This window comes from Chrysemys picta, chromosome 3, assembly GCF_011386835.1.
Source record: "Chrysemys picta bellii isolate R12L10 chromosome 3, ASM1138683v2, whole genome shotgun sequence".
Classification (NCBI taxonomy): Eukaryota; Metazoa; Chordata; order Testudines; family Emydidae; genus Chrysemys; species Chrysemys picta.
In genome coordinates, this window is record NC_088793.1 from 146,970,431 (window position 1) to 146,994,418 (window position 23,988).

General features: G+C 47.8%; 1 protein-coding gene across 4 annotated transcripts in view; it reads right to left on the bottom strand.

The window, feature by feature from the left end:
- MRPS18A (mitochondrial ribosomal protein S18A) overlaps positions 1-23,499 on the bottom strand; it is a 28,156-nt gene extending 4,657 nt beyond the window's left edge. The window contains exons 1-6 of one of the 4 annotated variants that reach the window (XM_008174571.4): positions 23,344-23,499; positions 22,150-22,181; positions 18,926-19,030; positions 9,766-9,889; positions 7,062-7,128; positions 1,408-1,448 (exon numbers count right to left, since the gene is read on the bottom strand). In XM_008174571.4, the coding sequence (XP_008172793.1) occupies positions 1,408-1,448; positions 7,062-7,128; positions 9,766-9,889; positions 18,926-19,030; positions 22,150-22,181; positions 23,344-23,449 (475 nt within the window). In that variant the 5' untranslated portion in view covers positions 23,450-23,499. The remainder of the gene's footprint in view (positions 1-1,407; positions 1,449-7,061; positions 7,129-9,765; positions 9,890-18,925; positions 19,031-22,149; positions 22,182-23,343) is intronic. The other 3 variants (XM_005296304.4, XM_042848463.2, XM_065589233.1) reach the window with 3 other exon arrangements.
- Positions 23,500-23,988: the final 489 nt, after the last annotated feature.

Here is a 23,988-nt window from a genome sequence, read left to right on the forward strand (position 1 = left end):
TATATACTGGAAAGGAAGCTGCCAAATTAGTGAGATTTCTAATCTTGAAAGCAAGGAGGGAGGTTTGATCTGCAGCTGCTCATGACATCTTCCCAGACTGTTCTGGTGTGTGTGGCCTGCACACATATGGCTCTGGAATTTCTGAATGCAGACTGCAGTTGCACATGGTACTGGAAAAGCCTAACAAAATCCCACTCTCTTGAGCTGGCCATTGACAAATGTTGTTGCGGCACGTAACTGCTTAGCACATGCCAGGTGAATAACAGAGGGTATAACAGAGGCATAACTAGGTATAATGTGATGAAATTAAGAAAAGAAAAATGCAGGCTGAAGATCAGGGAACAATCCCTGACAGCGAGGGATCATCTCCTTAGCCTGTGGAATCATCTCAAGGCGGCGACAGAAGCCCTACACTGGGCAAAGCACTAGAAAGTGCCCTGTAGGGAACAATTCTGCATTGCCAGGAGATGGAGTCGAAGGCTTTTCTACCTCCAGTTTCTACAAACATGATACTATGGGCAGAGGCATCACTCCAATGTGTGATGAGGCGGGGCAAAGGGCACAACAGCTAACACACCCTGTTACACTCTGGCCACCAAAGGTGGATACCTGACAACAGTATTGCTACAATGGGCCCTCAGCTGGTAAAGCAGCTAACGGCTGGTATTAACAAGCTACGACTGTCAAGAAGCTACCAAACAGGAAGCAAAGAGGATATGAGAAATACAGCGAGAAGTCTCTCACCTGGGCAGTATCCTGACAACAGGGAGGAGATCACGCCCACAGAGTGCTGCTTAGACCCGGATCTCCTCTCTCTGGCTCAGCTGCTAACCACAAGCTATCACAGCCTGAGTAGGTATCTCACACTCTTGCACTAGACCTGCTTCTACTACTTATCAAATGCCTCCTTAGTGTTAAAGCACAGAGGGCTCTCCCAATCCTGAATGCAGACTCCTTCTTATGCAGGGTAGCGTGTGTAGCTGAAAACAAACTAGGGTGTGCGGGTCACCATTTCCCAATGATCCAATCCTCAGTGCTTGCCCTGTCACACACAAAATGTGGGCAGCAAGAATGGGAACAGTTAGTGCCATCACCAGCACATTACTGGGAGCACCTTGAGTGGGCAAAGGGGATGCTGCAAGTGACCTGATGGAAAGAAGAGCTCAGATCAGGGAGGGACTCTTATCACACTTCAGGGAAGGGACCGGTGAGGAGAGGTTCACACATCAGGTAACATAATGGGACCACTTCACAGTCAAGAGGAAACAGGGTTTTTGTTTCTCTGAAGAACAACAGATGTGAGAGACATGGCACCATGTACTTGCAGGGAGCATACTTGTGAAACATTTTATGGAGGGACAAAGGGGACAGGGCAGGCTGGGTGCTAAACACACAAGTTATACTCACTCAGCCAAGAGGCCAGCAGCTGGGCAGCAACTCCCGTTACCCTACAACAGAGGTCATCTTGCTTGACTGAATTCCTTACACTGGCACTCGGCAAGCACCATCAGAGTGATCACCCAGATGAGATCAGAAGGCGGACCCTGTGCTATGAAACAGGGTCACTTCAACTGACAGGGCAAGTGGAATTTGGGCACAGCATGTTGGGAGACATAACATCCTTTTTGAGATGACCTTAAGTGTAGCAGAGGAAAAGTTCAGGGGCTTCTGCTGTGCAGTCCCCAAAGTTAGTCTGTGAGAAGCCAGAGTCTGACAACTGCCCAATAAGCTGTCTTTTGCTCGTTGCCTCAGGAACCTTTCAGCCCGTCCCAAGAGCTGGTCTTCGACTCCATCTCAGCAACTAAGGAAGGAAGGAGCTGTAGATGCCTTGAGAACAAAGACTATCTGTTGGGACCATTTGTGCAGCTGGCTTTTCATGGGAAAGTCCTTTGATGAACAGCCCTTTGAGAGGCTCTATGGAGCCACTTGGCCAGGGCCTCAACGTAGTAGCTCACTTCAGGAGAGGGAGGGAGAAACAAGGGGGTCTTGCATTGGTCTGGTCTGCAGAGACTCCCTCCAGCTGATGCTGCTCTGAGCAGCACTGATGGAACTCTGGAAGGAGCCATGCGTTAAACCTCCTCTGCTTCCCTCGAATGAAGCCATTTGCCTGATTCCTGCCAGTCGCACACTGAAGCTCAAGTTCAACTCTTGGAAACAGGATTTAGAGATTCAGTCCAACCTTTAGCAAAGATGCTGGGCTGTGACTCCTACTTGGGGAGCAGAAAGGTCCATGGGGATGGAATGAAATCACTGTTATGCTGATCAGCAAGGTTGCCTGGTTTTTGACTTAATGACCTGCCAGGGGTAGGTCTACTACGAATAGCGAATCTCTTCTGACCCTAGGGAGGGTGGATGGGAATCTAACACCAACCTTCTCATCTCAGGCAGCAGTCCTGAGCCTGTCACTCCAGTAGCCAATGAGAGCACTTATTCAGTCTAAGCCTCAAGATGACCCACACTGGCTGTTTGAGAAGTAGTTCAAAGCACCAAACACCTTCACATCCAGCTCAAGGTAACATTTCCCCGCCTCACACATGAGCCCAGGTCATCCTTCCTGACACCCTCTTATGGAGCTCTCTGGTGGCCATGTCCAGAGCTAGACAATCTCTTCCCAGCTCTCTCAAAAAGAGACAGTGGGACAGGGGTGGCCAACCTGAGCCTGAGAAGGAGGCAGAATTGACCAATGTACATTGACAAAGAGCCACAGTAATACGTCAGCAGCCCCGCATCAGCTCCCTCCTCCCTCCCCATACCTCCCGATCAGCTGTTTTGTGGCGTGCAGGAGGCTCTGGGGGGGAGAGGGAGGAGTGAGGGCACAGCAGGCTCAGGGGAGGGGGCGGGAAGGGTTGGAGTGAGAGAAGGGCCAGTGGCAGAGCCAGGGGTTGAGCACTAAGAACCCCCCCAGCACATTGGAAAGTTGGCGCCTGTAGCTCCAGCTCCGGAGTCGGTGCCTATACAAGGAGCCGCATATTAACTTCCAGAGCCACAGGTTGGCCACCCCTGCAGTGGGACATTTCTACAGCTAGAGCAAAGAGCCAGACAGGACAAGAGGTGGCTGAATGGGCTGCTTATCTTTCCGCACAGGGGAGCGAGGAAAGGAATTTCAGGAGCAGAGGGGGGTGAGCACATATAACTGCAGATAAGATACTAACAGAGACACACTGTCCCTCAGCTTGGGGCAAACCTCTAACCCAGGGATTGGCAACCTCTGGCACGTGGCCCGTCAGGGAAATCGGCTGGCGGGCCGGGACGGTTTGTTTACCTGCAGCATCTGCGGTTCGGCCGATCGCAGCTACCACTGGCCGCGGTTCACCGTTCCAGGCCAATGGGGGCTGTGGAAGCAGCAGCTAGCACATCCCTCGGCCTGCGCCGTTTCCCGCAGCTCCCATTGGCCTGGAATGGCGAACTGCGGCCAGTGGGAGCTGCGATCGGCCGAACCTGCGGACGCTGCAGGTAAATAAACCGTCCCGGACTGCCAGCGGATTTCCCTGATGGGCCGCGTGCCAAAGGTTGCCGATCCCTGCTCTAACCACCACATGGAGAGGAGACTTTACTCCTCACAGAACCACAAAGCTCTGCATCCCTAGCATCCTATCTCCTGTTCAGGAGATCCAGAGAAGGAACTACATTGTGAAAAGAAGAGGCCAATGCAAGTTCCTGAGACAGAGATGTGTGGTTCAGGGGCAAGGTGATGAGGGGAAACGACCTGCAATAGGGCAACCATGCGGTGGGAAGGGGATGAGAATTAGGGAGAGCTTGACATTGCTAGGCATGTGAGCAAGCTGCTCTTCTCCCAAAGTCTGCAGCCCCGGTACCAGAAGTTAGGCGCCGCATCACTCCTCACCTCCCTTCCTCTTGACTTTACTTCCTCATGTCTTCCAGGTCCCACCCGCCTGTCATCTTCCTTCAGCTAAAGACCAGAAAGACACTCTACAGAGCCCATCAAGTGATGCCCCTTTAGCCAGACAGAGGTCACTGCAGAATAATCCTGGCTGTCCCATGTAGTGCTAAGAGGCCAGCCAGGCCCAGCTAGGCCCAGCTGATAGCATTTCAATAGCAGAGTCAATATGCTGCAGCAGCGACAGGCAGGGAGAATGTTGTTTTTAACACCGTTCACACACTAGTGGGGGAGGGGGTGTGTGAGAGGAGAGGGAGAGAGGCACAGCCAGCACTACAGGAAGAGCTGGTTGAGTTTAGTGGCTACCTAGGCTGGTTTTAAGATCCCTGGAACTCATTCACTTGTTTCCCTCGCCTTGGAAAAAGAACTGCAGGGCTTTAATAAATGGACAGAAAAGTTGTTTGGTGTCACTGCAGCTCCTGTCGGGGTCTCTGTAGAAACTTTTTGCAAGGACACCCCTCAGCGAATTCCCACGGATGTCAACAAGGCTATAGCAGCAATGCCAAAGGGAACTACAGGATCTCATTCAAGTAGAGAGGCACCTGGAAAGGCCAGGAGGCTGTGCTAGTAAGGACCAGAGCACTCAACACAGCAGTCCCCTCAGGGGAAGATGGGAGTGGGGGCTACTGCTCTTGGGGAACTGGTAAATACACCATTGAACTGTGTGAGACAGTGTCTGCTGGGAGAGGCCAGACCCTTCTGCTCTGCCTCTCACTGCAGAGACCCCCTCCACCCAGTCTCAGGCCCCTCTCAAAGCACAACTGACCCCTCCCCAGCTGGCACTTTGAAATCCAATAGGATCAAAGGCAGCAAAGTGACAAGTCAGATGACCTGAGGGGTCCTAATGTTACACCTCAAAGGCTTTGTGGGGAAACTGGTAAAGGCTCCCTCACTGCACTGAATGGAGGTGGCTGAGTTTGCTCAAAGGTCCCAGCCACTTAACTCTCTATGGACAGGATCTTAGGTCCCCCATCGCCACAGGAGCTGAGCACCACCCACATACTTGTGGTATTTGAGGAACTTCACAGACGGGGGGAAATCAAGGCAGAGAAATTAAATGAGTTGTCCAAAGTCAGGCAGGGAGCCCATGGTTGAGCCTGGAACTGAACCCAGGTCTCCCACATTCCAAGCCAGTGTCTTAACCACAAGCCCATCTTTTGACACCGCTGTGTACCATGAAGGGAAGGGAAAGGAAGGTGGCCATTTGGGCAGGAGGAAGGAAGCGGTTAAAGTCTTTTGCCCTGTGCAGCGCTGGCTGCTGTTCCAGAGAGTGATGTGGGAGGCACAGGTGGGGGTAGGCATGTGGCCAAAGCTCTCACAGAGCTGCAGCAGTCGAGACATGGCAAGGCTCCAAAAATGCACAGCTTTTTACCTCCAGCAGTTAAAGGAGACAATATCTAAGCAGCATTCCTGAAATGCCCTCATTGCAGTCCCCCAGCTCCTAGCCTGCCTCCCTCAGCTTCATCCTCATCTTCTCCAATCCCCAGCCTGATCTCTCAACCCCAATCCTGCCTCCTTCACAAACTGCCAGCTCCCTCTCAACTCCCAGTCTGCTGTGACCCAGCTCTGTCCCCTGCCTGCCCCAGCTCTCCCTGACTTCCCTTCCCTAACTCAATCCCAGCCCCAGCTCTGATACCTTTCTCTTCGCACTGCAAAGCGAGGCGACAGTGATCAGGTCGGGAGCACTCAGATACCAAGTCCCAAGCTTGGTTCTCAGGGGTGCTGTGCTGCCAGATGTATACGGAGGGACCCATCTGAAGAGCCCACAGCATAACTAGAAGAAGTCAGGGTGCTAGCCCTGGAGCCTTGGTCCCTGCAGTGGGATCTGGGATTCTCCATTTTCTGTCCTAACCAGCTGGGCAGAGTTGCTGTGTGTGATAAACAATCGCTGCACTTCACCCCAGATGTGCTGGATATGCAAAATTAATAAATAATCCCAAAGGGGTTTAAGATATGGAAATGTGAGGTATTTCAGAGCCCAATATCTGAGGAGCCTGGGGCCATATCCTATACAGTCTACCACTGTGGAGACCCTGACTGTCTGCACACAATCTGATCCCTGCTGACAGCACAGCGTGGGTATGTCTACACTGCAATTAGACACCCGCAGCTGGCCCGTGCCAGCTGACTCAGGCTCGTGGGGCTTGGGCTGCGAGGCTGTTTAATTGCGGTGTAGACATATGGGCTTGGGCTGCAGCCCGAGCTCTGGGACCCTCCCACCTTGCAGGGTCTTAGCGCCCGGGCTCCAGCCCAAGCCTGAATGTCTACACCGCAATGAAACAGCCCCTTAGCCCAAGTCAGCTGTCATGAGCCAGCTGGGGTTTTTTAACTGCAGTATAGACACACCCCTAGTGGCCTGGCAAACCCCAAAGAGCTGCCCACCAAGTCTCAGCTAGAAAGCCAGGCCCAAATCCCAGGAGTCTCAAGCCACTCTGAGATTTGGAGTCTAAACTCTCCCAACAACAGGCCCATGGCCTCTGGTAACCCCACAACTCTCTAATGAAAGTTCATAAACCGCTTTGACATCTCCATGGAAACAGAGTGTGAGGTCATAAACAGGGGATTAGCACCTCCCAACAGTGAGTGAGGCACAGTGGGTTTTCAGTTCTCTCATCAAAGGACAGGGGGCTGGGCAGCAGGGGGGGGGAGGTTGCGGTGGGGGGGGGAAGGAGGAGGGGAAGAGAGCTTGTTACACAGGAAGGGCAAGCTGAGGGTGAATGACAAACTACAGGCAAAAGGGGAAAACAGGGAAAGGGCAAAGAGTGCAGCATGCCTGTAACAAGCTCCTTCTGCCTGCCATCCGCCACCCACTGCTATTGGCCACCATGGGCTTCTCTGCATCCTATCTAGCTGAGGGATTTGTACCAGCAGTCCTCACTGCAGTATCCTCCCTGGACTATTGCCAATTATGGGGAAGCCGGGGGGTTTGAGGGAAGGAGAACGTATCTAATGTGTACAGCAGTTTCTTAACTCTGTGTGGATGGTTTGGATCAGGTATGGTTAGTTGTGGAGCGCCTTGAAGTACTGGCAGGCCAGAGCATAGTGAGGGAGCCTCACTCATTATAGGTCCTGAATCCAGGCTGACTTCACTGCCTTAGGCTTGTTTGAGGCAGAAATGCCCTCCCACCTCCAGTCCCCTTAAAGGCAAGAGAAAACTATTCACCTGTTGAGCTTGGGTTTCTTGGAAACATGCCCTTCAGAATGCATCGGCCTGTGGTTTGGCAGCAAACCTGACATGGGAAAGGAAAGATGTGAGATTTTGCACTGTTCCCTTGCTAATAGCTACAGTTATACCACTCTGAGATCCCATTACAACTCATAAGCTAAGCAGACTGGTCAGTATTTGGATAGGAGATCGCTAGAGCGAGCCCAAGGGGCTATAATGGAAGGGGCATTCTTCCCGCTGAGTCAGTATTGAACCAATACCCTAATGCAGGCAGGGGCGCAGTGCTGCTGGAGGTGCTGTATTTGAGATGAAACATAAAACAGAAGAGTTGACTACTTGTGGTCACTAAATATCCCATGGTGCTGTTTATCAGAGTGAGGGCACCGACATCTAGCCAAATTCCAGCTCAAGGATTACAATCTGCCTCTTTGAATTCTCGCTGCATTTTAATTTGGATGTAGCATGGGAGAGCAGGCATAATGGCTAGAGCAAGGAAACACTCAGGGGACTTGGGATCCATTCCTGACTGACACCTTGCTGTGTGACCTTGGGCAAGTCACATCCCCATCTTCATAAATTAATTTGAAATCCTCAGATGAGTGGGACTATATGCCAAACATTATTCACTTCCTATCCTGAACCCTTGTGGCGTGCTGCTATGCATAAATTGTTGCTTTGTTCCATCTCAGAGATCACTGAGACATGAAAGAACAGTTACTTACTGGATCCCACTGATTACATGTTCAGTTCCCTTGGCATTCAAAGCCCACACAGTAGCTGAGGACTCCTAAGAGCAGGCTTGGAGGGGCAGTTGTGGGACCCACGCTGGCTACATCATCTCAAAGAACCGCCATTATTACTGTAGGGTAAATAACCACTCTCTTTTCAAGAACGTGTCAATGTGGAGCCCACTGCAGGCAAGAAGTATCTCCTATGGATGGTCGGAATAAAATATATATACGTATAGAATTTCATCAGTAGATTTCACAGTGCTTTACAAAAGGGCTTTTCCCCGTTTACAGAAGGGGGAACTGAAGCACAGAAAGGTGACACAACTTGCCCAAGGTCACCCAGCATGCCAGTGGGAACAGAACCCAGGCTTCCTGAATCCTACTTTGTTACTGTATCCACTAGGCAACACTGCCTCCATGGAATTCCACCTGCAACGATTGGAGTGCTGCTCTCCTGAACGTGGCATCTGACCTAGCAGCTAAATCCAAGGCACAGCGCTTGACAAAGGTCAGTGGGTTATTCTACATGAGATCTCTGACATTGGCACATGTCTGAAGCAGGCAAAACAAGTCATGTAAGCTCTGGTGGAGTAAGCCTTGATATTCAGTGGGAAAGGTACAGCAGCCAGTGATGGAGGCAAGCGTTACCATCCTGAATCTGAGACAGCATATGTATTTGTTCAGTCTCTTCAGGTCTAGGACAAAGATCAGCCATCCTTTCCCTCTTTGGGATAAAGATGCACTGCAAGTAGAAGCCTCTACCCCTGTACTCCTGTGGAACTTCTTCTATGGCTCCTAGACAAAGCAACAAGGCCACTTCTTTCTGTAATAGGCTCTCGTGAGATGGGTCCCTGAAGAGGGATGGGAAAGTGAGTGGGATAATCATGGACATGGTTCCCAACACCCATTTGTCCAAGGTGATATCAGACCAAAACCAACCAAGTGGGGCAAGCTGGGTCCTGAAGCTGGGTCCTGAAGGTAGTTGCCAGCACCTGATCGATTCTGATGTGGCCCATGACATTCCCATCAAATTTGCTATCGGACTGATGAGGAGGAGTAGGTGATGGAGGAGGCAGATGAAGGGCACCTCCACTGGTACTGTGAACTTTTCTATTGTTGGAAGTCCAGTTGTCTGCTCTGAGAGTAAAGGTGAGCCCACTGCCTTTGTTGGGCTGATATTTGTAGGAATTCCTACCAGTGAATGGTGTGTAAATCCTCTGGGATCTTAGGGTGATCTGATTCCTTTAGGGAGGTAGCGCCTAGTCCTCGAACTGAAGAGCTCCATTTCCTTGAATGGGAGATCTTGAATGGTATCCTACACCTCTCTTGGTACCCTCCAGGATAATAGCCATGAGGTTAGTCTCCTGATCACAAATGTAGCCATCAACCTTGTGGCTATGTCCAAGGCCTGTGTGGCTGCCACCTGCAGAGCTCTCCTGGCAATCGTCTGGCCTTCCTGATTAATTTCCTTCAGCTCCTTCTTAGTGTCTTGAAGCAATTTAGGCAAAAATGGATCACCCTCTTCCAAGTCAGGAAATTGTATTTGGCAAATTATGCCTGGTAATTTGCCATATGTAGTTGCAGTGAAGCCAACAGGCTTTTTGCCTGACTAGAGCCAATGTTTTGGGCTCTTTGTCATCAGGAGTTCCTTTCACTGACTTGGATTTTTCTTATACTGCCGTGACTACTAATGACTCATAGTTTAGGTGGAAGGAAGAAGGCTCAAAATTCTTTAGGGCCACTGGGTAGTGTTTCATCACCCTTTTGGAGGTTGGTTGAATGATGGCCAGAATTTACCAAAGGGCTTTGGGCACTTGGTAGTAAGGAGTCCCAAAACAATACGAGCCCACTGGCAGCTTAGTATCTCTGGTGGCTGTGGTGGTGGGGAGGGAGGAAGGTATGTTCCCTCCCCAAAGTGGTTATTACTAAATAAAGGGGTCTGGGGCTTGTTCCCAGACAGGACTCGTTACCTGCTCGGTGAGCCATTTGTACACACACTGCAACCTTCTTATGCTCCTCCAGACAAAGACCTGTGATCCTACGGGGCAGCATCCCTCCATCAGAACGGATGAACTGACTCAGCAATAAGACATCCTAGGGAAGCAAGGAAAGAAGGTAGAATGATCAGTGCCAGAGCTGCACCAATGGCTACAATTCTTAGGTCCTGACACTGCCCCAGTGCTATGTATGAGTAGTTCAAAATTATTCCTTCTAGTGCATATTACCTGGGATTTTGTCAGCAACGAATTTCACCTGCCATTGTGTAGCCTACTGGCTTAGCTTTGTTAGGTCCTCTGAAGTTCAGAGCCTTTTATAGATTAATTCATGTAAATCAATGTGTCATCATCCATTTTTGCCATCTTACCATTTGCTGCCATTTTCAGACTATGTACCGAATATAATCTGTCGAACATCCAGATATACAAAGATACAGTTTTACAAAACATGCAGGAAGATATCATTTTACACAATGACAGTGGGCTGTAGTCCACGAAAGCTTATACTCTAATAAATTTGTTAGTCTCTAAGGTGCCACAAGTACTCCTGTTCTTCATTTTACACAATGTTTTTGATTGAGTGGAGAGCTGATTTTTAGCTCATCAGGGGCCGTGTACACAGATGTCAGCGCTCACACGTTAGGCCACATCTGGGTCTTCCCCTGTAAACTGAGCGCAGGATTTTCCTCTACTGTCTATTCCTCAATTCTTTATCCAATTTCCCAAGGTGGAGCTTCTGTCATGTCCCTTTCGGGGGGAGCAAAGGGGGATTAGTTCAAAATCTAGTAAATCTTGTCAGGAGTAAGTGCTTCATAAGAGAACTGTACTGTAACTGGGGAAGCCCTAACAGAACAAACTTTCAACCCTTTGGCTGCGTGCACATTAAGAGGGACTGTTAGAGCAGTGACAAGGAAGGGAAGCCTTGTTACCAGAGAGCAGGTTGTGTGTTCAGCCAGGGTTCAGAGATCTTTGCAGACTTCACTGCTGTTGACCTTTCAGATTAAAAGCTACAGAAGTGCAAAGCATTATTTATAAAACACAATTTAAGTGGTGTATCTCCAGGATCTGGTAACACCACATAACAGGGATGACGGAACTTTAGACACAGCAGCGGCAGCTGCTGCACTGGGGTCCATTAGCTGTGCAAAGGGCACAGCCCAGCATTCAGAGATATGTTTTCCATTTCCACACGCAGCACAACAAATGCCAGCACACCGCTCAGACCAATGCAGACACACCCCTTTCACATGCTGATATCATGTGTTATCCCATGGGTCCACTGGAAATGCTGGGCTTGTTTTTCCCAATCTGCTGGAAGTTTCCCACTGCCAGACTCACCAAGTTAGTTGGGAGTTTATTGCTCTGTTGCCGCTGTAAACATTTCCATATTTTGGGTGGAAGGAGCATGCGCATGCGGCTCGCAGCCTGGGAGAGACCTGTCAGCAGGCATTCCCCATGCCCAGCCTGAGAGAAATCAGGGCCAGATGGAAGAGCACAATACACACCCCCCATACCTGCCGGTGCAGGCAAACTAGACCTCTGCTATGGGCTGAGCCAATGCAAAAGCCAGGATATCTAGCTATCAAGGTTTATATACTGCCCCCATCATTACGGTATTGGATAGACTTGATTCTGAACTAAACGGACTGTAGCACTGGTTCTGGGAGCTATTGCTCATGCTAGACCCTCTCACAAGCCCTGCTGACCTCAACAGAAACTGAGTCTAGAGCTTTATTCAGTCACACGTTCTCTACTACATAAGGGCACTTGTGCCAGAGTATCCAAGGTGCCTGCCACTGACTCCTCCTCATCTACAGTTCCTGTTCTCTGGCTCCATTCTAACCCTTTTAAAATTAAATATTTAGGCAACTTAATGCTGATATAAGGGACCTGACCAATAACTCTGTGGAGTGATGATTTATCCAGACAACAGGGACAACATCCCTATCAGTGAGCCTTGGTGCTAACCCAGAGAGACCATCTAAGGACAAAAGGAATGCTCAGTGTCCATGCCCCAGCCAATCTCTGGCCTTGGCACTGAGGCCACAACAAGAGGGCTAATTACTGTCAGCTGGATTGGTGGAAATTGGACTGAAATCTGTCAAAGGCAATGACTTTTGGCCACTGCTGATGGGAGCTGGATTTGATCGACTGACCCAGGATGAGACGCCACATTCCTTTCCCCAGCTCTTTCAGCCATCCAGTTCTCCATGTTGCCAATGACTTGGCTCCACCACCCAATACTAAAAGAGCTCGCTTCTCTAAGGGAGAAGAAGGGTTCAGCTCCAAATGCCCAGGGTGTGAAAACTTTCCTAACTGCTTTAAGTGGCCTGTTTTATTGTTCCTTTGTGTGTGGGGGGGGGAGGGAGGAGGGGCAGGAGAGAGGAGGGAGTTAATGGTAATTTTTAGGCTGTTCCAGTATTTGCAGCAATGAAAACAGCAAGTAGGCCACAGCCCTTTACGTGGCATGTTCTAAGCGTGGGACACCCCTGCACCTAGGGTGTGTTTGGTCCAAGGGCTTTCTCACATTACCGCCACACCCTGTAGTGTCACAGGGTTGATATCAAATGTTTCCATGCAAAGAAAGAAAAAAGGGGAGGGGGAGATGGATTCTCTTCATCTATTGTCCTGCCAATCAGGAGAGCCCATGCCCCAATGTTAACCCGGCCCAATGCTGTCAGCACCAATCAGCTTTTCTCCCGTGACGGTTATTTCTTTATTGAAATCATCTATGTCCCACCCATTTCTGCCTTACAAATTATGCTCAAGGTCATTTGGCTTGAAGTGCTGCACATTGGCGAGAATCTTACGACGACTTCGGAAGGGTCCTAAGGGTAACATGCTAGGTGCTTCTCCCAGAATCCGTACCAAGATGCATCCCACCCCTAGGAGAGGGCAGATAGAGACAGCCAACTTTGGGAGGATGGGGAGGAAAGGTGAACAAAAACGTAAAGAGGTTAAAGAAGAAAAGAAGTCTGGCAAGGTTACATGTTGCCGTCATATTCCATGAAATTAACTTTCTGTGCTAGTGGGCAGCCAAGACTGTAACCACAGATTTGCTTTAATCACTGGACAGCTCCCGGGAGAGGTTGGACCCAGATTCCCACCCCTGTAATCTGTAGCATCTGATGAAAACAATTTGGACTGAATTAATCTGGGGCTAATAGGCAAAGGCTGCAGTTCTGTCTCCCCGTGTGCTGCCAAAGTACGACATATTTACTGCCTGCTCAGACTAATGGTGTTCAAAGAGAAGACGGGGAAAAAGGAAAAACAAGTTTACCCTTCCCTACAAAGGGTGGATAAACTGGATAAAATATATAAAACTAAGTCTGAATAGTGCATTCCCTTGAATGGGTGGCCTGCTGAAATGCAGCACAGACCCAATATCTGCAACCCCCTTGAGAACTAAGACTGATTGCTAGTTATGCACATTTCATCAAAATCGCCATTCACTCTGAGAACAGTTCTGTTTGTACAACCAAACAAGTATGGGTTTGTACCAGACATATCTGTCAGTTGTTACTTTGAGATACATAAGAATCAGTTTTCTTTCTTTTATTACTCCTGGGAGCTTTACACCATTCTCCAGGCATTATATATCAGGTATATTTAGGGGCTGAGACTTCTAGGTTGCAGGTTCTAATCTAGCCTAAGGTTGATAGAGATGAAAACCAATTTCAGTTACTAATGGCTATTAGGTGATCTAGGTGAAATGAACTAGGGTGTCAGTCAATTTCCTAGTGGACAAGCCTCTGCATCTCTAGAGCCCTGCGCGAACACAAAATTTGTATCTGCATCTGGTCCACAAAAATGGTTCGTGGATGTCCACAGATCTGCAGGGCTTTAGAAACAAAATCTGTATCTGCATCTGATCCGCAAAACTGGTCTGCGGATATCCGCAAATTTCAGGGCTCTACCCATCACATAAACCACTATCGTAATTGGTACTAACTGGCCCAATTGCTGGGAACCTCAGTAGAATCCAAGGACTGAATGACCAATGGAGGCTGTCCCCCTCCATGGCAGGGTTGAGGAACATTGGTAAGGAGGCCTGATGGAAGCTTGACCTACCACTGCCTGCAGTGCCATTTTTGGTTGATTAAGAATCTGTTTATCTGACACCAAAACTAAAATCACTTATTTTACCACTGCCTCAGGCTCCACTATCAGAGATGTTAGAGAAGTAGTAGTCCTGAGGTCATCTCTTCCACCCCCCACCCCCAGGGGCTAATGCAAGACTTCCTTGTATTATAGTGCTTTATCCAGTCCAATTGTGTGTGCCCCCAGCGATGGGGCTCACATGCTTTCCTTTGGTTTACAGCTGAGTGGTATCTCATAGATTCCTAAACTGTAAGGCCAGAAGGGACCGTCAGGATCATCTAGTCTGACCTCCTGCACACTGCAGGCCACAGAACCTCACCCACCCACTCCTATAACAGACCCCTAACCTCTGGCTGAATTACTGACATCCTCAAATCATGATTTAAAGCAGTGGTCTCCAAAGTAGGGTGCACAAGAGGATCCTTGGGGGTGTGCGGCAGGAGGAGCGCTTTTTTCTTTTCTTTGTCCGAGCGGCAAAAATGGTAGAGCCAGCGCGGCAGGGGGTGCGTGCTCAAAAATTTTTTACTCATAGGGGTGCGTGATCAAAAAAGTTTGGAGACCACTGATTTAAAGACTTCAAGTAACAGAAGCCACAAGACTTCCCTGAAATAATTCCTGTTTGAACTAGAATCTCTCTTTAAAAAAAAACAAACTTCCAGTATTGATTTCAAAATTTCCAGTGATGGAAAATCCACCAGAACCTTTGGTAAGTCATTCCAATGGCTAACTACCCTTACTGTTAAAAAATTCAAATTCTTTATTTCTCAAGCACTCACTACTGCTGTGGCTCGGAAGCATAACTGAGATTTTTCTGGGGGCAAAAGAAGCATTTATTCCATCCAAACACTTCAAAATTTGAAAAACCATGACTGATACAAAGTCTAGACATATAAGAGACATACTGAAACAGAGACTATTTACAATAGAACTCAAGTTACTCTTCACAACTCCAGTCAGTCCCACTGGAGCAAGGCACGCCTCTAGCTGTGGATTTGTCATGATCCGCTACTGCTCTGATTTACCAATCCACACCATCCCCCTTATCTCTTTCTCCAGCCTCTCCTTTGATTTGCAGCAAGAGAACTGGTTATATAACCCAAGACTCACATTCAAAAGCCAAAACAACTAACGTGATGGCCTACATTCCCAGCCTGCTTCCTGAGACCAAGAATGCAAACTTTCACACAATGGCTCCTGAGATTCCAGCCACGCTTCTTAAAACAAGGTGAGCTCCCTGGTGTTCAGTTTTCACCTCCCTCCAGAAGATCAGTATCTAAGGACCAAACTGAATGCTAGTATAGGGCAAATTGCCTAGCCCAACTGCAAGCACATTGACCAGCCTAGCTGAATTACAGCCCTAATCTTAAAAGAGGATCATACCTTTCATCCAGTGATGGGACCTACAGCGAACTCTGATATTAGAACTGTACTCTCGGGCTCTAAAGCCAAAAACAGCACAACAGACTTATCTACAACTACCTCTGTGCTTCCAAGTAGCCCTTTTTATCCCCACAAGTGGCAGAACCTCCTACCACAGAGAGCACTAGAAAGTGATTCCTAATATTCATCTTGAATTTCCCTCTGCGTAATGAGGTCTCACTGCTCCTTGTTCTACCCTTTGCTGACAATACATATGTTTGTCCCCCTCCCTTGGTGATCAAAGTGTTTTGGATTACTACCTACCCAGACTTGGGTTAGAGTGCGGGTGCTGGGGGCCTGTGCTATACAGGAGATGAAACCAGATAATCCTTGTGGTCTCTTCTGGTCTTAAACGCTAAAACCCCATTTTATTTGCTGCATTTGATAGGCTGAATCTTTGTTATTTCCTGGCTCTCTTTGCAATACCCACAGACTACAGTGTTGAGCACATTAGAAGTCTATTGATTTTTAATTTCTCTAGGCTCTTAAACTTTGATCCATGAAACATTTGCTGGTGATCTGATGAAAGCTAGTTGGTGCTGGCTCATTTCCAGTTGCTCAGCGTCACATAAAAAAATTAAAACCACATTACATTCTTTCCTAACCTTACTTTTCTGTGTAGGCAACTGCTGTAGTTATATAGTCTGCAATAATGAACTGGAGAAGTGTTCCTTCAAGACAATCTTCGCATTAAAGTGTGGGCAGCACTATGAAGTAGACAAGTTCATGGAGGATAGGTCTATCCATGGCTATTAGCCAGGATGGGCAGGGATGGTGTCCCTAGCCTCTATTTACCAGAAGCTGGGAATGGATGACAGGGGATGGATGACTTGATGATTACCTGTTCTGTTCATTCCCTCTGGGGCACCTGGCATTGGCCACTGTCGGAAGACAGGACACTGGGCTAAATGGACCTTTGGTCTGACCCAGTATGGCCGCTCTTATGTTTTTATGAAAAAATCTGATCCCCCAGGATGGATAGTATTTTTCTATCCTCCGTGTTTGCAACTCCTCCCAATTTAGTATCATCTGCAAATTTATCATTCTATTTCCTGATTCTTCTAGATAATTACAAAGACCAGACCAACCATTGGACATTTCCCGGAATCATTTCTTATTGCACTCTGCTCATAGTGTGTTAAATCCATTGATAATGCTCCCATCCTAGCCAATTTAATTTCTACAATATTTCACTAGACACTATCGAATATTTTATTGAAGTTTAAATCTCCCACTTACTGTGTCACCTGTGTGGAATAAGTTTTTGTTCAGCATGATTCTTCATAACCCCTCAACACTACTTGTTGTTCCTAAGTTCCATTATCCGGTGAGTGCTCAGTGTGGTTCTCCCCTTTTGTTTGTTATGTAACTAGGAATAGAGGTTAGATTTCCCAAAGGGCAATTGCCAAGACCATACTTCCCTTTCTCACATGTTGATCTCATTCACTATTTTCAAATCCTTTTGGTACCTCCCCAGTTTTTTATGCCTTCTCAAAAATAACTGCTAATGGAGCAGTTGGTTTGTTAGCTAATTCCCTCAAGACCCTGGAGGGTTGCATGTGATCTTGACCTGCTGGTGTGTGTATAAGTCAATGTCTCTAAGAATTTCCTTACCTGCTTTTTTGCAATAGCTTATTCACAGGATTGTCATCACTATTCAATTATTTAAACTTCTTTTCCTTATTTTTCTTGTTATGGAAACATGAGAGTAGCTCAGCCATTTTAGAATTATTCTGGCTTTCAAGCCCCTCATCATTAGTGGGCTTACTTTCTCACAAGTATTTATTTTCCTCCAGATGTATTTGTATCTATATCCCCCTAATCCCACTGGCATTAACTTATTCTGCATTTTTGGTTGCCTTATCTTGTAACTGTGCATTCTTGTCTGGTTCCCTTCCTTTCTATTTCTAGTATAGATTGTTTTGTTTGGTTGGTGGGGGGGGGGTTGGCTTTATTTTTTAAATGCAGTTTTTGAAAAGCCCCTAGTAATACTACGTTCTCCTAGCTTATTTCCCATATTATGGGTTTTTAAAGGCACTTTTGGGCCTTTATTATAGGATTCTCTACTGCCTTCCCCCAGTGTATTTTAAAAATTCCTCTCTAACCCTCTCACACTAGATTTCCCCCCAAAATACTTGCTGGAAATCCATTTCCTTTTACTGACAGGAAAGGAGTTTCAAACACAGAAAGGCTCTTTTTGCGGACACTTCCATATCCAGGCACAACTTTGTGTAAAACAGTCATTGAGCATCTGTAATGTTTCTAAACACCTTCCCCTGTCCCCTTCCCATTCTCCACCATCCAGTTATAAAGATAACTGATAGCAATGAGAAGCTTGCAGTGTTTGGAGACATTACATCTAATTCCTCTTTGGGAACAATGACTCAAGCTTTCTGAGCTACCTGGAGTCAAGAATAGGCTTGAACAAGCCGACTAGCAGCGGGTTTACTACCTAGAGTCCAGCTGGAGGACTGATTCAATGTTGGATACTGGGGCTCATTAGAAAGATAAATCCATTCCAGATCATATGATGGGTGGCAAGGGATGCACATGTTTCCAAAGTTCTAACATGTCTATCTCTTCCTTCCTGCTGCACGCAAACTACTCCAGACCAGATATGAAGGATCCAAAGGAGGGCTGTATGGTAGGCAATGTTCCCTAAACTGTGCACATGCACGGTCAACAGCAATCTTCCAAGTATCACACATCACAAACCAGGCTACTTACAACTTTGACTCTGCCTCCCCACCATCCAGCTCCAGTTACTGCCTCCCATTGGCTGACTGTTTAAGAGCTGAGAGCCAATAAGGTTCTGGGCAAGGCACCCAGGCAGCAGGCAGGGCACACCTCCACCAATGGGGAAGAAGTAACCAGAGCTGAGTGGTGTGCCACGGAGCTAGAGGCTGTGTCAGTGGGAATGGAATACAGCCTGTGACTGGGCTCTGGAGCCCATGCGCCAGGACACACCAAGAACTGGCACAACACCGCTCTGTCACTCACAGAGGGCAATGCCCTATGCCACCTGTCTCTGCTTACTGGCTTCACATTGGCTGTGGGAACTTGGAGCTTTTCTGATTGTGGCCAGCCTTGCGCCCGCCTCTCCCCCCGGCCCACAGGTCAGGTCACACCTCTGCCAATAGGGAAACAGTTACCAGAGCTGGGTGGTGTAATGGTTGAGCCCCTTCCCTGCTGACATGGAGGAGCAGCCTGCCAAATTCGAATGGCGTTGCGACCCAATGCACAGGGTCCAGCTGCTCCCAGTCTCTGCCTCCACTCTGTTCCCCCATGTATGCAGGCTCCACCACGTGAGGCTCTGGGGAGTTTGTAAACTGCTCAGTACCAGGAAAATTTAGAGGACACATTGGTAATAGGACAGTAGTTGGCACAAGACTAGCCAGCTGTGCTTAGATGCTGTACATCTAGGCCAGTCGTGGCTTTGTAGGAACTGCTCTTGCACAAGGGGGTTTTCACTAAACCTTAAGGAGGGGGAGATGGAGTGGTGAGTCTTTATTCTGCCCAGGAAGCTAAAAGAATGGCAGGCTGTGCAGTTAAGTAGCAGCATGAGTACAGCTTTGAGAATAACATTCAACTAGCTAACTGTCACCACACTTACCTCATAATTGTATTTGTGCTTCAGGTTCCAGCGACAAATGGGACACTGACCAGAAGGGTTAGGAGGAGTTGGGGTTTTGACATCTTCTATAATTTTGCCCTCAATCTGGGAAACAATCAGAGGATACATTGATCAGATGAAGAGCCCATAGTTCAGGCCTACATATACATTCGGGGTATGTAGGCTTATCGCTCAAGTTCCAACAGCTTACTCAGCACTGTATAAACATAAGAGAGTCCCTGTACTAAGCTGTTTAGTCAGGTACATACAGAACAAGCATTTCAGATGTACATAGGAACTGGCACAAGTCCAAAGAGTCATTAGGGCCTGGTAAGTCTTGATCACTGGATTTGTGTTGAGTAGTGGAGAGCTCAATTAATTCGAATCCCTCCTATTTTGCAGACGTTTCATATTACTTTGTAGGTAAAAATCTAGAGAATTCAGACTGAGCTGTCTGCTTCTGTGAGTGCAAGGTAGTAGTGATGGGGACAAATCCTTGGTGTTCTCTGTTTGAGTTTGGGCTGATGTCACCCAGTGAGGTACTAGCTATTGGGAATATTTCATGCCAGAGCCTGTGTTTTGGACCCATGCCCTTCTTGCCCGGTGAAGTACTGTTAAACCACTGTGGGCAGAATCTCTTAGAACATACAACTTTTATTAAGGAAGCTGTTGTACAGCTTGATATTAACAATCTAGCCAAACATAGGCCAGCATCTAGTATTCTGTTCTTTGTCAGTCTGGGTGTAGACCTGGTGACATTAAACACTGCACTGGCTCCTTTGATAAATTATTCCATCCTGGTAATAGATCAAGATCTAGCATCCATGTCGATTTATTACATCTATCAGCTGCCTTTGATACTGTTGACCACGGGGAGTTGTTGACTTGTCTGTGAACCCTAGAAAAAGAGCCACATGCCCTTCAGTGGCTTCAGTCTCATCTCTTGGGAGAAATTTCAGAATGTATTTTTTGGCTCCTCTTCACCTGATTACTCTGATGTAGGTTTCTGTGTCGTCACACCATGTGTTCATTGTGCGTACTGGGTCTGTAGAAGGGCTAATGAGGAGGCATATGAGTTTATGTTTTCGCGGGCTGATGAGACCCAGCACACACTCATCCATACACGGTAAATACCTTTCTCAATGTTTGATAAAGATCAGAATACAATAAAGGCTAGCTGTCTGAGGCGGAATCCAGAAGAGACTGAAGTGATGTTGGTAGGATGGGTGGAGCAATCAGAAGATATGAGGAGGACTATGTCTGCCCCTTAATTGATGCTGCATGCCCACCATTTGTTGAGAGTTTCCTCTCTGTGGATATTGATGGATCTCCAGGTGCTGTTAAGAGATTATGTAGCAGAAATTATCAGCATCTCTTTCCCCCCCCACCATCTACATCTGGCCAGGAGTTTGTGACCATTTCTTTCATATAAGGATCTTGCTACTGCGATTTACACTTTTGTTACCTCAAGTCTAGTTTATTGAGAAGTGCTCTGGATGGAGCTTGGAAGTTGAAGACTATGCAAATTTCAGTAATCCACTTACATGAAAGTCCCTTGTTTTTGAATGGAGACTCTTTTAGTAGGGGCGTTCTCCCTGAGGGGGTCCCATTTATAATTCATTTCTCCATTTGGGCTGAAATAGCATCAATCCTTTGACCTTCTGGGCATAGTGCTAGTTCATCTTTTTCTCCAGATTTTTGCAGAAAGGCATGCTGGTGCACATGGACTTCAGGGTAGGAAAGAGAGAGACTGTCATCCATCCCCCAATTCCCATAGCTGCTGATTGGTTTTACTCTTGTTGGTACAAATATGTTAAAAATACAATCAATTTCATATCAAGGACACTGAGAGACCTTTTATGTTATATAATGAAACAAATCTAAAATAAATATAAACACTCCAACTCAGTAAGGTGCTCAGATTTCAGTCAATAAATGATATCTAATGTAAAAATAACCAGAAAAAAAAACCCCAAACTTTTTAGGGAATACACTTTTTGGTAAGTGCTGTCTTGCCAAATCTTGTCTACACATCACTAGCAAGCAAAGAAAGGACGATTGTAGGCCACTTTTGATTTCATCCAGTCACTCCTACTTATACCTGCTGGTAATATAACAAATCACTCTCCTTTTTGGTGTTTGCCTTCTTCCAGATCTAGACAATGGACAGGATCTCAAGTCCACTGAGGGTCCCAATGCTTAGGGAAGTTCTGGAAGGACTTTGGCCAGCTAAGACCCCATAAGCCTGTGGTGTTCTTCTGAGAAAAGGGTGTTATGAACTTGAAAGCAAAGGAAAACTCCTGTGTGGGGTCTGAAGGACTGCTCACCTGCCAGAGTTCATTTTGGAGTAGGATTATTTCTGATAAGCTTAATAATATGCATGTAGGTTCTTCTATGGTTTTTAATGTTTTTGCTGTGTTGCTTTTACCTTAAGAATAAAATGTGCTTGCTTAGAAAGAGCTGTGTAGTATATTAAACTGTGGTAATTACACAGTTAACCTTCTTTGAAGAGAATGCAAAAAAAAAAAGAGGGTCTTCTGTTGGGGATATCAGAGTTTAAACTGCTCATCTTAGAAATACCCCAGTCAGAAGGGAGAGAGATGAATGCCTCCACTCAAGAGAAGAGGCTGGGGAACCAGAAGCCAAGAGTGCTCCCCTTGCTGAGAGGACTACAGGTGCTGAGTTGTTATGTAGACTTTAGTCCATACCATCTGTCCCTCATTTTCAAAAGCACTGAATATGAAGGATTCCAACCCCCTTCCATCTACCAACCGCGCCCCCCCTGCAGCCAGGACTTTCAATGTTAGCAATCGCATTGCTGGATCATAACATGGGAACTTTTGCAGCTACATTTGATTCTGACCATCAGAGCTTAGGATCTCATGCTGCTTTCATCCATGGGAGAGAGGAAGACCCAGAAGTTTAACAACCCAACTATGCACCTGGGTTGCCTGAATTCATAACACACAGTTACATTTGCATTGCATTCAAGCCACAGAACATTTACTAAGAGTGAACTGCAGTAAGCAGAAAGAAAACATGTACTGTATGTCCCACCTCCAGACAAAATAAGCCAATGTGACCAAAAAAAACCTCCCAACAACTTCATCCCTGAAGTTGCTAAAGAAAATGTATTTCTCCCCATACCAAAAAAACCCCAAACAAACAAAAATGTGGCTTTAGAAGTAGTGTGTATTGTGACTTGGAAAAAAGAAATAACTTACAACAGTTGTACTTCCTTCTGTAACTTCAAAAACTGCAGAAATAAAAGATGGAAAACAAGGTCAGACATATTCAAACTGGAACTAGTGACTTTCTTTTAATCAATAAACTGAAATTATGTACAAACAAAATACGTGGTGGACAGAAGTCAGGGATGCAAGAGAAGAGAGCGACTCCCCAACAAAGCAAACACGAGGTATGAAGACTGCCAAAGGTAATGCTTTACTGGTGGGCAGTTGCATGCAGAGTAACCATAGGAGACCAATAGGCAGAGCAAAGGGCAGGCCTTTCAAACTGGGGACCTCATCGCTTAATTGTTATTGTTTTGAGTAGATCTGTGGTGTGTTCAAAAGTTTTATGATTTCTCTATCATCTCTGGCTAATTCTGATCAAGGAAGTCAAGAGACCCTCTTAAGTAAAAGCAATCTTAAATGTCAAGCATTTAGGCTGCCTCCAGTGTTTTTAGTTCCTCCATGGTTAAAGCCTGTGTAGAGAGGAAAGAAACTTCCTTGCCCTTCTGGTTGTGACAATCTTCAGGCAGAGAACAAACACGCTGCTTTGAATCTGTGAAACTAAAAGAGCAGAACTGGGATTCTGGAAGTTTCATAGATTCATAGATTCTCCTAGTCACAGCAATGGGAAATTAAACCTGAACCGTAATTATTGCAACTTTAACGACAACACAATTATTTCTATTTGTTTTAGATTACTTATATGCCCCTTATCATTGCAGTAACTCAGTGGACAATCATTAATGGAGTGTATCTGCACCCCACCCTTTTGAGGAAGGGAAGCATTATCCCTATTACACATCTGGGGAACCAAGGCAGATAATGTGACTTGTCCAAAGCCACATAGGAAGCGTATGTCTAAACAAGCACCTGAGATCAGGTCTCTTGAATCCCTATGGCTAGCCCCACCCCTCGCTGCTCGCTCACAAGCCGACCTTTGCCACGCAGTTGGGAGGGGAACAGTGCCCCACAAGTGCCAATCACAGCCCCGGGCCGGCCAGCCGATGTGGCTGATGGGCGCCGCCTGGTTCTGGGCCCAGCCACAGGGGTAGATTTTACCCTGACAGCCAGGAGCCTGCGGCCCTTCCCCGCCCCCCTCGCTCTGACCAGGGCCGGCCGCGGAGCGCTGGCTCCCCCCGGCTCGCGTCTTCCAACAGGGGCGCAACGCCCGCCCCCAAGACTCACCCTGTCGGAGCGCGCGGGCCGGAGGCCGGGCCCAGCCGGCCCCCAGCCCCAGGAGACCAGAAACCAGCCGGTTCCAGCCACCGCGCAGCAAGCCGGGGGCTGCCATCTTGGGAATCGGCCCTGACCCCCCCCCCCGCGCTACTTCCGCTTCCGGGGCGCTCGGGCCGGCAGGCGGGAAGAGGCCGGGCAGCAGCCTGCGACGCCGCCATCTTGGAGCGAGGCCCAGGCGCGGGGACAGTCCCCAGCCTCCACGGGAGGGACGGGCTCAGAGCCGCTGCTCTCGTTTGGGAAGCTTGGAGCCAGGGGCGCATCCCGGCCGCGGGGGCCGCAGCACCATCAGCCCTGGCAGCTCTCGCCGGGGCCAGCAGAGGCCGCGGGGCAGCTGGAGGGAGGAGCTGGGTCTCCAACGCCTTACACCCGCCCAGCTCTGCGCGAGGGCTGCCCCAGGCTGCTTGTGCCCAGGCCCCGCCCTTGGAAGTAGCAGTCGGGGACCGCCTGGGGCTCAGGATCAGCCTGCCTGGCCTGGTTTTCATACCTCGGAGGTGGAGCCCTCGGCTGCCAGAGGGAGGCCAGGCTGCAGTTAGAGCAATGGTGAAGTTCTCTGGGGCTTGGACCTCCTCTTTAGACTGCCCCTCTTGGACCCCC